This window comes from Anopheles nili, chromosome 2 (assembly GCF_943737925.1).
Source record: "Anopheles nili chromosome 2, idAnoNiliSN_F5_01, whole genome shotgun sequence".
Classification (NCBI taxonomy): Eukaryota; Metazoa; Arthropoda; class Insecta; order Diptera; family Culicidae; genus Anopheles; species Anopheles nili.
In genome coordinates, this window is record NC_071291.1 from 19,917,943 (window position 1) to 19,932,825 (window position 14,883).

Sequence of the window (14,883 nt, forward strand, 5' to 3'; positions counted from 1 at the left end):
CCTCTTAACGCGCCATGTGCTTTTCGCTAACATCCTGATAACGCCCACATGCGCATGCGTTCTATGCGCCAGTCTGACGCCTTTCGTGCGATTTTGTGGCGCATGTTAGGTGCCTGTGTGGTTGCTTATGTGAAGGTAAGCCACCCTCCGTGCGGTAGTAGGTTAGTTACGCGAACGACACGCAAGTTGCCGCGGATCGTCGAACGCGTGATAATCGGCCAACGTCATAGTGGCGTGAAATTCTAAACATCCGATCGCTCTCGCTCTCTAACCCACCCGGTTTGTCTCGCTCTTGGGCGGTTGTCGGCGAGATATCGGGCAGGGACAATAGCCTACAAGTTGTTCGCAGTATCACTGGCACGAAAACGTGCCTATCGAAATTACACGACGCCGCAAAAGCGATAATTTGGTAGGTTTTTGGTCTAATTTTCGCTGTGAAGGTGAACTTGCGTGAGATCTACAGTTTGTGGATTTGAATCGTCATCGAACCAGCACTGTCCCAATCGCGCAGCATGTTCGGACGGCAGATATGACGCGAATGTGATGCCTCGGATGCTATTTGCTGTGCTCATTGATTGTTTAGCTAGTGTTATTTCGTTCGTCGTGACTTAACATCTCATGCTTGTTTCTCTAAGCCGTACCATGCTCGTTTCATTCTTTCTTTTTCATCCCCCATAGTGTCAGCAAAAAAAATCATGCTTTCCCCAACTGCCAAAACCCTATCGCGAGGTGGCTCCACCGTAGCGCATTAATCCCTTGCGAACGCAGGGTTGCCCTATGGAGTTTCCCCCTTCGGGAGCATTTCGCGATCTCGGTCACCGGGAGTGGTGTGCGTCCGCGGTTTCTCGTATGGGTGCGCACGTTCGAAGCAGCCGGTTACCAGCTGAGTGGTCTACGTGCGAAACGGCAGCTTCGCCATGGATCCCGTGCCAATGGCGGCGGTTTCCACGCGCTGTTTGCCCCTTTTTTTGCAACTGGTGTTTTTCATTTTTCTGTTGCGAATCGAAAGCTTGCGAAACCGAAAAAAAATGGAAGCGTCACATTCGCCACGCTATATCGTAGCGCATCGTAAGCGCACGCGCACGTGACTTCGACCGTTATGACGTGTTGGGGACGTTAAGGGTGACTGTTGCATTTAATGCCTTTCGGTGATTCGGCGACGTCATGGATATTTTGTGTGTGCCATATTTGCTCAGTACTCCGCATATAACATAACTGGGAAATCATATACTTCATCGTTTTATAGATAACAGTTTATCAGTTCTTATCGTTGTATGTTGTTATGATTTGAATTTGTAATTTATTTTCCAATGAGAAATCAAAATTTAATAACAATACATTTTGGTTTCTTTGTGAATTTATCTAGCTCCTGATAACACACTTGTGTTGGCAATTGAAAAGATTGATGTTGCAATAAAAAGAAAAGCTGCTTAAGTTGTGATATTTCTTTGGAAAAATTTCTTTCAAAATTGTTTTAATTTTTTTTACTAGTCAAATATGCTTCACAGAGAATACATGAATTCTAGTTGATTTGATATATTTTATGTAGTATTATCATTTTCTTCTAACGTTTTGTATGTATATACTTTACAATATCAGCATAATGTAGGTGTTCAGATGCTTATGTTTAGTTTGCTTCACTTTTTTTCATCCATATCTTTTACAATTGATTTGTTTGTTAACATTACTCTTTTCTTCGTAAGGTTTACAAGCATAGTAACTAGATAGTGCTATGTTTTTTATGTTGTGTTATCTTTTTGCATGATTTTATTATCGCCCTGCTTATATATTATAGGATTAATGTTCGTTGTTTTAGTGTTTCCTTTCTTTTGTAACTTTTGCCTTCCTACTATATACATATACACAATGCAAATGTGGTTTCTAGTCGTAGTCAACATCTTTTATGACTGTTCCATATGATTTTATTGTTGTATTTTTATACTAAAAAATATGAGCGCAAAGCTAAGTGGCAGCACTTACTTTGGATCTAAATATGCTGCCGTCCTAGTTTTTGTCTTTTTAAGTAGATTCGACGCATGTGCTTTACAATGATCATGTTTTTGCACATACTTTTTGCTGTCGACAAAAGCAAAGCATGTCTCGCTAAACGATCCACGCTTTTCAAAAGTCCAAACAAACCGGCTTGTTAACACATTCGATCTGTTGTTCAACATAAGCTTGTTCAACATAAGCACCGCTTTTTTATCAGCTTTTCATAGAAATGCAGTATATATCGTAATGGCATAGCGGAATCCGATTCGTTAGAGAATTGTTTAATCCTACGACAAGGTTTTCCTCGCAAACGAGAAGATATTGATTGAATTAAGAAAACAAGCCCCATTCAATCGGGATGTTTACTATAAGATGATAAATTAATGTTTGGTGATGGTGAATTTTGCCACTTTTCGAACACCATATACATGCGCGTTTGCCATCCTGCTTTAAATCCCTCATTCGTTAATGATATATGGCACTCATTTCATCGATACTATTAGGCATTTAATCGTTCGTTTCAATTTATTTTCTTTAGCAGAGAGGCTTCGGAGGCTTCAAGCAGAGCAGTATTGAAAATCTAGTGCAATATTACTACCAAAGCTAGATAAGAATGTGGGAGACGATGCGCCCACCCAGCGTGCTTGTCAGCTACAGCGTTATCAGGCGAGTGGGTGGATGATCAAAGAATGACGATTTTACGGTATTTCGAGAGAGATTTCTAATTGGTAAATTGTTGCACAAACATTCAGAGTGATTAAAAATAATGAACGATCGGTACCGTTGGTCTAATCGTATTGCAATTCGCAGCATTAACACAACTAAATAAGTTATTAATGACTAGAAGAATTAATAATAATGCGTTAAAGAGGGAGGAAAAAATACAAAAGCAAGGACGTAGTCAAAGTAATTTGACAAAGTTTTGCAAAGTAGATAAATTTTCTACCGATTTGCTCTTAGTGGCAGTAGCAGCAATGTCCTGCCCAGATAAGGAGAATGGGAAAACGCATGGGAGAAAATCAAAGATTAAGCGAGAAGATTTAGCATTCTTTTTATATGAATTTTTATGAGCGCACCGGATTGTTGTAACCTTTTGGCGAACTCTGTCATAGACATCGGTTCTATGGCATTAATCCACCGCTTCTAAGGAAATGTGCATTGTTGCATTAATATTCGCTGCGAGTCAGTGCGAAACAGGTCGATCTTCTATCGTTAAAAGAATTACCACTAGAACTCTACTAGATCTTGCACTATTTGGTATGACAATCTTGTTTCGTATCTTGTTTCATCGGATTGGGGAGGTTTTTTTACGGGTTTCAGACACAGAGTCGCGACGGGCGCTCGACTTGTCGAATCCTAACCGCGCCACCATTCCCTATCGGCACATTGTTTGTAATAATTATTCGTTTTTTTTTTTCGGTGACACCTGCTTGGGTGATAATGATTAATAAAACGTGCCTACATCAAGCGTTGTTCGAATTCTAGACTCCTGAGTTGTATCGGGCAGTTGAGTATTTATTTGTTTACGGTACGATATTCTATTGATCGCGAGATGCGTCACCATAAATTGAACCATTGATGATTTAGCACATCGTTGCAAAGAACACACCCTGAACTACAATAAGTGTAGCGAAAGCTTATCCAAAAGCACCAGTACCAGAAGCAAGGGTAGCTTCCTATACATGCCGTTTCTGAGCGCAAGTTCTTAATAGTTTGTCGAACGATCGTCCGCCTTATGTAGCTAGGAAGCAACATGAAAAATACACCGATCCTCATCAGCAATACAACAAGGTACATCGTGCAAGCCTGCATACACGACAAACACCGCTTCCAGTTCGAACTCTCACAAATCGATCAAACGGTTCATTACCTCCGTCATATCGCTGCAAGGGCTCCGCCATCGTCCGTACAGCAAATACTTTTGTCTTACTTATCCTCCTACTATGTACAAGGACTACGACCAAACTGGTGCCTTCGTAAGCGCTTGGCTCCCTTTGGTGCGCCACCGATTTACACATAAGCTTAAACAGTACCTACGGTTAAGAACGTCATGGAAACAGACGTCCGGTGACTCGGCTCTGCTGGGGGTTTTGAGCGTAAAAGCTGTCCAAATAGTTGCATCGTGACGGTGGGCTAAGATGAAGATGTAAGTCGATGGTGTGTGGTGGCTGCGTATAGTGTGAGTGTGTAGTACCTTGCCACGACGTTTTTACGACACTCGTAAGTCGATATATGAATAGATGAAACGTTTTTTTTGTTGAAAATCAAAACGATGACTTTTTGGAAAGCAAAACAGCACGAAGAAAAGCGCTCGTAGCGGAAAACCGAGATGTGATGAAAAATGGCCAAAGCGGATAAAGCAAACAAGAAGCATGTGCCCCTCACGAACGGTGAACATTAACATTGCGCCAGGAAGCGTTAGATCAGTCTCTACTGTCGTCCTTTTCGTGGTATCCTCGAAGCTATAGAACGAAACATTGACCTTATGCAACCCTATCTCACGGTCAGGCGCCAGGATTTGCCCTATTGCGACCACACACCTCCCACCTTGCAGCCCTTTCACTCGTCCTACCGTCCCACCAGCGGTCCTGGCCGATCAGAGATAGAGCAAATGTGCCGTGGCACCGTACACCACGAGCGTGCTTAGGCTTAGGAAACTACAACAGGATAGCGCACGGTAGCGGCCACGCCGCGCAGATACCGAGCTGGCAGGGAGCAGTTCGTGCCAGGAGGAAGCAGTGGGAGATCCTGGAATTGAAAGAGAACAGCGGAACAGAACGGGAAGGTTTCGAATTAGCGCGCGACGCTCATTTCCCACGCACAGATGAACACGGTGATGATTACGATTACGATGCACAAACATACAAACACACACAGACGAATACACACACACACACATGCATAATCACACCAAAACACACCCATGCACTACGATCAGCTCGCTGGGGATCGCTGCGTGCGATCAGAGCTCATGCACAAACCAATCCTTGGAGAAAGAGGTGTAAACCACGGCCGGAAGTCAGTTAAGGATCAACTGCTGTTTTCGGGCATGCTGATGGGTTTGCATTCCTTCCGATGGTGCGATTCCACATGCTCCGAGAGGACCGTTCGTGCAGGACACCGGGCCACGTGCCGTTGGATGCTTGAGCCTGCGCTGTCACCTCGGGAAGAGACTATTACATTACGTTACAGAACATAAACCCAAAAATACACACACATATGCAGAGCAAACTTTCGGGTCTACAGGATATCATTGTCTTGAAAGGATGTAGAACGTTGTTAGAACAAATCCGAAGAAAAATATCATGCGGAGTACTTTAAGATCACATGCTATTAAGAAGTAACAGAGGAGAGCACAACATGCTGAGATACAGAACAAAAATGATGCGCTTTCGCACCGGGCGATATGGGCGTAGATTCGCAAACCAATTTCACGGGAAATCAGGCGTTCGCGTGCAAAAGCTAATCTCTCGTGTCTCCCTTTAAACTGTGTGCTTTGAAACAGTAAATTCTCACGAAATGAACGGTGAAATGGCGCGAAAATGCTCAGTACTCGTACATGCGGCAATCGAGTGCATGCAGCGTTAGTTGGAAGTTGCACTTGCCGGACAAAAAGCTTCGGGTCTAGCGGAAAAGGACGAGTGAGAAGAACCGGCTCGCCGCTCTAGGACATGCGGCAGCAGCAGGATGGGTCGGATAGGTGGAAGCTTCAAGCGAATCGTCCTGGCCATGGATCGAAAGGATTTTGCAGAGGTGTATCAGGAAATGTGTATGGCAGGACAGAAGAAGAAGAAAAATGCGCATCTCAAGTGAGCGAGTTCCGAACAGATGAGTCGAAAAGGACAACAAAGGACGCAAAACAAAAATGCAACACGAGCTTCCACAGTCCGTGCCAAGTGCCGCGACAGTGCGTCAAACTTGTTAAGGGCAGGTTTTCGTTAGGGCTGGTTTTGATTCCGTTTCGAATCGTCCTTGTTGTGTTACGCGTTTGGTTTAGTTTGCTCGCGAGTTTAACCGCGGTCCTGTGGCACGATGCGTATCAGTGGATGGTTGTGGATTTTGTCTTCTACTTTCAAACGCTACTGCTACTACCGACCCTACAGTCACCGTACGAATGCCCGCACAAAAAAAAACCGCCGAAACAACTGCCATCGAGCAGCCGTTCGCCGTGGTATGATTACTTTACGCCGGTGTATTTTTTGTTTGTTTAATTTATGATGCGTTCCGGACTTGGTTGCAGTACGTTCCCTGCCACCATCGGTCTACTACGCGAGCCCACTGCGGCTGCGGTGCCCGAGATACTAATGCAAGACACTAATATGTACTCAAAACTCCATATCATCTAGATCGTCGTCTTCGACGAAGTTGCCGGCGTGACCAGCGAGCGTTAGATTACCTTCGTCGAGCTCGTCCAGCTCGTCATCTACGAGCTCAGAGGACGATTGAAGGTCGTCCAGTTCGAGCTCGGAGTCCTCCGACGTGTCCTGCAGCTCGTTGCTCACCGTCGTCGTCGTTGTCATCGCGGTTGTTGATGGTGTTGTTGACGGAACCGTCGTCCTGATGGTGGGTCTCATCGTTCGAGCAACCACCAGTGAGGCAGGCTTAGGATTGCTCAGCTTCGTCGTGACCAAACTCGCACCAACCAGCTTAGCCTTCGCTGATAGAGGTCTTGTTTGGTTGCCAGGAGGTCCTGTTCGCTTTCCAGCCGGTTGCTGCAACTGCTGTTGCTGCTGCTGCTGCTGAGGTGGCTTTTTAGGCTTTCGAGTACCACCGGCCGGGAGTGGCAACGGTTTCTTCGTCGATTTCGGCTTCCGCGTATTTGGTGTCGCTGTGAGTTGGGCGTACGGTTGTCCCTGCCGGTTGGGGCCTCCGTTGCTAATACTTGCTACTAGACTGTCTGTACTGCTGCTGTTGCTACTACGGTTGCTAATACTACTTGCACTACTACTGCTGCTGCTGTTGCTGCTGTTGCTGCTGAAGGTCGTGTTGCTGAGACTGGCTGACTGGTTGGTGCCTGTGCTAATGCTACCTACGGAACTACTGCTGCTACTACTGCTAGGGCTGACACTGCCGCTACCACTACTAATACTACTACCGCCCCGAGCCGGCCCACCTTGGCCCGCTCGTCGCTTACCACTATTTGTACCACCTACGCCTGCACCCGGCCGGAAGCACTGCTCACCCGGCACCTCGTCCTCGCGACATTTTCGTCGCTTTTTCTTCTTCTTCTGCCGCAGCCCATCCTTCTCGTCCTTGCCGGTGGTGTTTTGTTGGACTTGCTTCTTACCACCACCACCAGCACCGCCGCCACCAGCGGCAGGTCCCACCGCTAGAGGTCCTCTTGAGCTTCCACAGGTCGGTCTCGGACGCATATCCTTTGCCGTCAACTCGACCAGAGGTTGACCGGATTCGCACAACTGGTTCAACCCGTGACGCACGTGATCCGGTCCGAAAAGCCGCGAGATGAGTTGCTCCACGCGATCATGCGCCACCGTTTGCGTGAGCGCCTTCGTGTAGGTGGCCAGCTTGCCGAGTGTCCTGTTGACGGGAATCTGGATCTTGCGCGGTTGACCCGTCTTGTTCAGCGCCAGATAAAGCGTCCGGCGCGCGTTCGAGTGATGCGTAGAGGAATAGGTGTTGTAGTGATGCTGCTCCATCTGCTCGTTGAAGATGCAGTCGTTGGTGAACTCCTTCTGCAAAAAGGTTGAAAAAAAAACAGGACAAGCGCCGTTAGATCTGTAGGATGTGCCGGCGGATTTGTACGGTTGAGTTGGTTTTAAGTGTGGCGCCAAGCGGCGTCTATGGCATGGGGAAATAGACCCACTAGCACGCCCATTTAAAGAACTTTGCGCTCGAGCTGTCACCATCGGCTTGATGTCTTAATATGGACGGTCCGTCGGGTGCGTTTTAATCACTCGCGTCATTTCGCGTGGACACGAATTAATTAGAACACATAATTGCATTCGGTCCGGTAGCACTGGGAAGCCTTCATACCGAGGTCACGCTAACACTGGCGCCGAATGCGAGCGAGTGTCGCCGTTAAACGATATTCTTCCGGGATGTTTCCACTGGCGGTGAAATTTAATCTAAACCCCCTTTCTTTTGGGGTGGCTAGCGTGAGCGAAACGGAGCGATGCGCGTGTGATATGATGAGCGCATGCTTTCCGGAAAGAGCTCGTTATGATCGCCTCACGCTTAGATGGACGAACCATGGGACTTCTCTCGTGGCGTTATATCGCTGTAACCTTCCAAGAACTCGACGCCACGCTGCAGACAAGACGATCGGTGTTGCACGCTGGCTCGTGTGTCCTATCGTGGAGGACCCTTGGAGCCTTTGAGAAACCACAAAAAGTACAAATCATCGTCCCATCAGCGCCCCGTAGCGCACAGGTATCGTCAGGATCATCGCACATGGCTGTCTGTGGCTGTGTGAGCGAGAACGCTGCCGAAAAGGGCTACGCTCAAATGGGACCGAGAATCCTGACCGTGGATGGCGGCGTGCACACACAGGACCGCCGGAAAAGCAATAAAATTTGATTGTTTATTGGACAGCCCGATAAACGTGGGGGAAAGCAAACGATCCTCCAACGATCGATGCTAACGAGGCGATCAAAGGAAAGTATTATTAACAATCAATATTGGGACATGGACCATCGTTAACGCCAACAAGCAGTCGTCCTGCGGTGCACCTTGAAAAGGGATTGCGTTGTGTGTTTCTTTCTGTGTCTCCTACTCAACACTGCCTTCTTGGAGGCGTCCTTCGGAAGCGAAGATACCTACGGCATACGGCATCGACGGGTTGAAACGAGTTGCTGGACACGTTCCCCGTCGTTCCCATGGGGTGGTACCTGCGGTGAAAGGATCTACAGCGTATCCATTCTCAAGGATGGTGTGCGATTGTGGTGTTGGGACGACCGGTTAGCGCCCTGATCAAGATAACATGGCTCACAAACTGCACAACGCGTAACGAAGATTCCCAACGGCCGTTGTTCACGGCACTCTGATAGGAGTGTCAAGTGTCAAGATCTCTGATTGGAGCTACGGGATCGATGCTTTGGCGTGTTCTTCACACATTAAAAGTCACCTCAAATACCGCACACGCCGTAGCTGACGTCCTTATTAAGTCGGGAAACTCCCTGCAATTCCGTATGCCACTTCAGGTGTGCGATCGCTCATGATCGCGGTCAGGTAATTCGCAAGAATGTCGTTTGATTTGTGGTTCGGACGTAAGCATCAATCAACCGTGCCGTAGATCACCAAGCTGAGTGTGCTTCTGGCCGGTATTGCCCACGATAGTACACGTTCCCAGACCGTTCTCAGACAACGAACGGAGGTCAACGTAACTCAGCCCGGACGTGCACCTTGCACACTTCGAGGGTGCCACCTCGTGTCTACCATACTAGGGTGTCCATTTTCACTTTCGTCGGAAGTACTTGCCGCGATCAAGTAGGCAAACAGGCAACCACTGCAGAGGCAATTCTACGATACGTTCCTGCCACGCTCGTACACCTTTTCTGTGCCGAGATTCACTCGAAACCCCGCCAACAGAGAGGGGTTTTATTGCTTAATTTAATTGCGCCTGTTTGATATGACTCGACGCGCGGTGCAGAAGCCAACACCCAGCAACACAGCGCAAGTGGTTGTGGACTGCAAATTGGGTTGCCTGTTGCCGCAGCCGACTCACCCGACGTTTATTGGACGTCAGTGTCTGTTGAATGCCCGTCCGTCGGAGCATCCGCATCCATCGCACGCACGACGTGATTGATGACCGGCTGCATCGGGTGGACATGGTCCTTTCCCAAGGAGAAAACCGGAGCTGCCGCTAACCACCGGGTTGGCTGGGCGGTGTTAATCGAACGGGACTCAATCGGGCGCGAAATGATTAAGACAGCACAATATTGCTAACAAGAAACGGTCGGGCGGCTGATGGGTCGATTGACAGATGGTATCGGGTCTGTCAAACGGTCGCATTCCTTCCCATATGACCACCCAGTCGGTCAACTGACCACAGCGTTCGATGGGAGTGTGCTAAAGCCACCGTGTTTCGCCTTGAGGAAGCCCTTCATGAGGGAGAAAATAGAGAAAGAGAAGCTTGACCGACTGTGGAAGAATGCAGCTTAGCAAACCTTTCCACGCGTCCTCGGTGGGCAGCATAATGAAGACATAAGCTTAAGCGAGCAGGAACCAGTTGGCATGGGAATAAATTACACCCGTTTATGATTATTTATTACTTCGCTTTTTCTCGCTGCTAAGTGGCTTAACTGCATTGCGAGTAGAACGGGCCGCCGGGGAAGGTTGTTTAGCATTGCATTAGATGCAGCAACAGACGCACTAGAAGGAAGCGTTATTACGCCATTTTACTGCGATCAAGCAGAACAGTATCGGACCGATAAACCCGTTCTCGAAACGATTCAACAGCGTAGTCCATTCACTTTTGTGATCTCGTACTGTGATCGATTCGGTGAAAATGGCTTTAAATTTTTTCCATTTAATTTTGTTTCATTTCTCTGTTCAAAAGCCTTACGTCATGGGTTTTCTTTTTGCGCGCTGCTTCACTGCATCCAGCTCATCAGGGAATCGTGTCGCTTTTAATTCATCCCTTCAACACGGCTGGGAACTGCTTTAATTAAGCAATCAGGTCACACTGGATGCGAACGGTCCTCGAAGGGAACGATTCCTCGCACCTTTCTCTCGGAAGGCGAGAGATAACAAAGTGGGACTTCCGCTTGCGCTTCAGAGGGTGAAAAAGAAAACGATTAGTGTTTCCGAATCAGGGCACTAAATCAAAACTGAGTCGTATAGGTACCAAGCGAAGAAAGTATAAAAAAAATCAAGTAAGATCGAGAGGCAACGATGCCACAATCAAGATGCAGTAGGAAAGGGAAGATTACGGTTTCTTTCAGATAGTTTTGCATTCATAGGAAGCCGCATATGATCGATCGCCCTCTTGATTAAGCGATGCAGTTTTTTGTATGGACTATAGAAACAGCAAACCAGCATGTGAAGAGAAACAATGAATTATTAAAACCGTATAAAAACCTATGTATCGTGCGCAGAAGATTTCGTTTAGTTTGTTCATCAGAGAAAGCGATCTCCAGTCGGCGTCTAAGGTTTTTTTATGTCACTTATGATAAGGTCATCAAAAAGCGCATCATAAACCTTAAGTAACGTTGAGAGTTGAAAGCAAGGGGCTTAATTTCACTGCGCAAACAAACGAGTTGATCAACGCTATTCTATTATGGGTTGATCTCTGAGATAAGGGGTGATCTGTCAAATCTATTTGATGGCGTTTTCTCACACAGACTGGTGATATTATTTCATGTTCCAACGAAATTTACGCCGCTGAAATCAACTCAGCAGCTTATCAATGTAGGTGCGTGAAGTTGAGCAACCAATTAGGCGATATTACGCAACGATGTTACGCCGATCGGAGATATCGAATAGCACGAATATTTCACCGAAAACGATTCGTTGACGGTGCATTTTAGGGCTCGGTCACAGGACGCTGCAACGGGTGAAAGTGAATCGGATCAAAGTTTGTTATGACGTGCGATCTACTGGAAAACTACCATCGCTTGAAAACGTTCGAGTTTTCCGTGCTTTAATCCGATTTGAATTCATTACAAAACAACCAGTTTTTCGATGATCTCTAGGGGCGTTGTATTATGAAGGGCTTCTGCCAATTCACTCTTTCAAGTTTATGCTATCGGCTTGAACAAAGTTTTAAAGACGTGTTATTATTGATTTAAGATACAAGTTAAATTGTACAGCGATGTATCGAATTTCTCGTTTATTGAAAGATACCAACGACAACAGGACAGGCTTGGCTAACAAGCTGACTAGTAATGGAAGCGCGTGGAACGAAGTTTTATTTTCACGAGGGGAACACTAGACAGGAGAGAGATATTTGAATAACAAATACCACTAACGGTTAGCCGATCACAGCTCAATAACTTACTAAAAAAACATGTAAATGGCCCGCGAAATGGTATCGATCTTTTGCCGGACGGTTTCAGGATGACCACCGAAAATGCCGACGCGAAACTGGAAAAACGGCTCGTGGAATAGCTTACGATGCTAATTTACGAGCGTTTAACTTTGTGCTCAAAGCAAACCGGAGATAACAGCTAGAGCAACGTCTAGTCATATACAAATGTGTCACTACCTCTGTGGCTCTGTTTATCGGGCTAGCTTCTATTTTTAAACCGCTTTCAGAAGATCTCATAAAACTCCTACATCCTTTGGAAAACATAAAACTGCAACTATTTCACTATTCACCGGACGAACGAATCTAGGCCCAATAAATATATGCAGCCGGCTTTGGTTGAGGATGTGCCGAATAAAGCCAAACGAACTAATGGAAATATGGCATTATTTGTGGCAGTGTCCATCGTCGTGACAACTGACAACGTGCAGTCACGAAATAGGACCCAGACATGGTGGCTGAACTGCTTAAGCGCTTGGAAGTTGCATCCGTGCATTCGGTGACGTTAGAGATCTGTAAGGTTCCCAATAGATGACACACCATTAGCAAACCGATCCGTCAATGACAGACGACTAACGTGGCTTAGGTTACCGCGTAGTATTGGTTGAAGATGCGCAAAAATATGCGGTCACATACAATGTTGCCGGAAAGACATATTTTGCGGTTATGTTTTACCGCGTGCGTCTGCATAAAGTCGTTTGGATATCGCATCCCGAGAAGGAACGTTTTCTAAGACTATTTCTGGACGTCAGCTGAGAAGCGGGTGCGTTCATATACATGAATTGGCTATAACAATTATTGGCACTGCAAACAAAAGGTATTTTCTGCACTATACCGAAACATTCCAATTGAAAAATAACCAGATGGTGCAAAATTTATTATATCAACAAATCGCGGTACGATTAAAGCGATTGTACTGTACTGTACACATATACGGATACGATCAGATAATCCACGATCCTAGTGCAACTAAATGCACATTATTTGGAAAATATTCTAATCATACAAACAGAGCCGACAGTTATACACCAATCCTGGTCCGTGTATTATTTCGACACATTTTGCTAAAATGAGCTGCTCATCTACCAAAACAATCATTTCAAGATCATAGCTATCTTTCAACGAATTGGGGAATTCTAAAAATAAATCAACCTTCCTATTATGGTTCCCATCACCAAAATAGTAAACTAGTGTAACAAAAGATTGATTTATTTACATTATCGTGGCTGCCAAGGCCCATAGTTTGCGACAACGTGCTTGCCAGATTTAATCTAGATTTACAACCAAATCAAAAATTTACAGCATCAGCTCAAAACTCGCCAATTCGTGCGTGAGCAGTCGTTGACTACAAACCCTCGCAGGTCGTTGACCGAACAAGGAACCAGCGTGCGTGAAGAGGCTACTTATGCAAAACGTGAACCATTCTCAGCGCCCGGGTGCGTATGTCGCAGGTTTGAGCTGTGCGTGCGTTGGGTTTGTCCTTTCCCATCTTCGCTTCGATTTCTTTTACGACCCACAATCCGTCGGCTTTCGGCAATCAAGACTGCAAAGTGAAAACTCAAATCCGCCCGGCGATCATAAAGCTGCGGAGTGAAAATCATAAATTCGAACCTTTCCGCCAGTTGCCACACTCGGACGGTGTGGCGATCCGGAAAGGTCAACCGAGTGAATGGGATTCATTCATACAAACCGCTGTGGGGCTATTTTCACCTTGCCTAGCGAGAGGCACACATGCGTGTGGGAAAACTTAGCTTGAACTAAAGAATCAATTTGAGGAAGATCCCACAAAACAGACGTTTGCTGAAGAACTGGATTTATTCGTGCGTTTGGTCGAACAGACAAGGCACAATTTCTGATTGTAATCGAACCGTCGAATACGTTTGTATGCCAACGTGAACATATAAATAAACCATGCAAGGTGTCGCTCTCATGCGGTGTTTGTTTATTTGCTTCCCTGTCAAACCAAGCGACAAGCGACGTAAGGACGTAAAGCACCTAATCCAACGGCTTCCTCCCCAAAATCCACGGCCCCACGAGGGTGGAAGAATTTGAAATCGTCTTTTCCGATTGACAGTTTATTTGGACTCGAATGGCCGACCGTTGGCGGGGTGGAGTAAAAAATTAAGACAATTGTTTATCTCATACCGCTGTCTTGTAGCGAGCTGCTTGGAAATGATACGAACAGCATGCTTTCACCACCCACGACGAGAGACTATTAGCGAATCAGAAACAGTCAGTTTTATTGCGAGCTCCCGTGCGCTAACTGGGGGTAATTTTCCTCACGCGCGGGTGAGGTTTTCCTCGAACCCAAAAATGTCACACGTTATCGAGCAGCAGTGGACCGAGAGAGCAAGGGGCATGATTTTTGGTGGGGTTAAAAATACATTCCTTTCGGTTCTGAGAGACTGCCCGACCATTTTGGGGTGGTCTGCGCGAGAAGAATTATGTAGCACATTGCGCGTGTCGCCCATTTGTGACCGCTTCTCTCGAGCATGTAAGTAACTTGACAGTGGAGCAGAAGAAAGAAAAAACAATCAACATGACACATCAGATGGTGTCCTCCCGGTTAGTGGCTGTCGAAAGCGAAACGAACCGCTAAAACTAACGCCAGAACCAAACGCAGATTCAAGTTCAATGTCTGGTGCGTACGACAATCACGCGCACGCCGCTTGCGAAGAAAGTACCTCCGAGACCGGGCAAGGAATGTTGTCTCTGGCTAAAAATGCAAATCCCCAAACGATCACTTCGAAGAAGAAAGTACATATATTCCGTCCTCCTGCCTCAAGTCAGCCACCAAAACCCACCCGGAATGGTAGACGGTGGTGCTATTTCTTGTAGCAATCGCAACTTGTAGCAATTCATGCAACTTACGCAACGCATGTTTACTTTGTGCGTGCTCCACGCGG

At 46.4% G+C, this 14,883-nt stretch overlaps 1 protein-coding gene across 1 annotated transcript in view; it reads right to left on the minus strand.

Annotated features, from left to right (window-relative positions):
• Positions 1-4,588: 4,588 nt before the first annotated feature.
• LOC128720401 (uncharacterized) overlaps positions 4,589-14,883 on the minus strand; it is a 46,111-nt gene continuing 35,816 nt past the window's right edge. The window contains exons 3-5 of the mRNA XM_053814069.1: positions 6,929-7,685; positions 6,389-6,889; positions 4,589-4,746 (exon numbers count right to left, since the gene is read on the minus strand). Coding sequence (XP_053670044.1) covers positions 4,589-4,746; positions 6,389-6,889; positions 6,929-7,685 — 1,416 coding nt within the window. The remainder of the gene's footprint in view (positions 4,747-6,388; positions 6,890-6,928; positions 7,686-14,883) is intronic.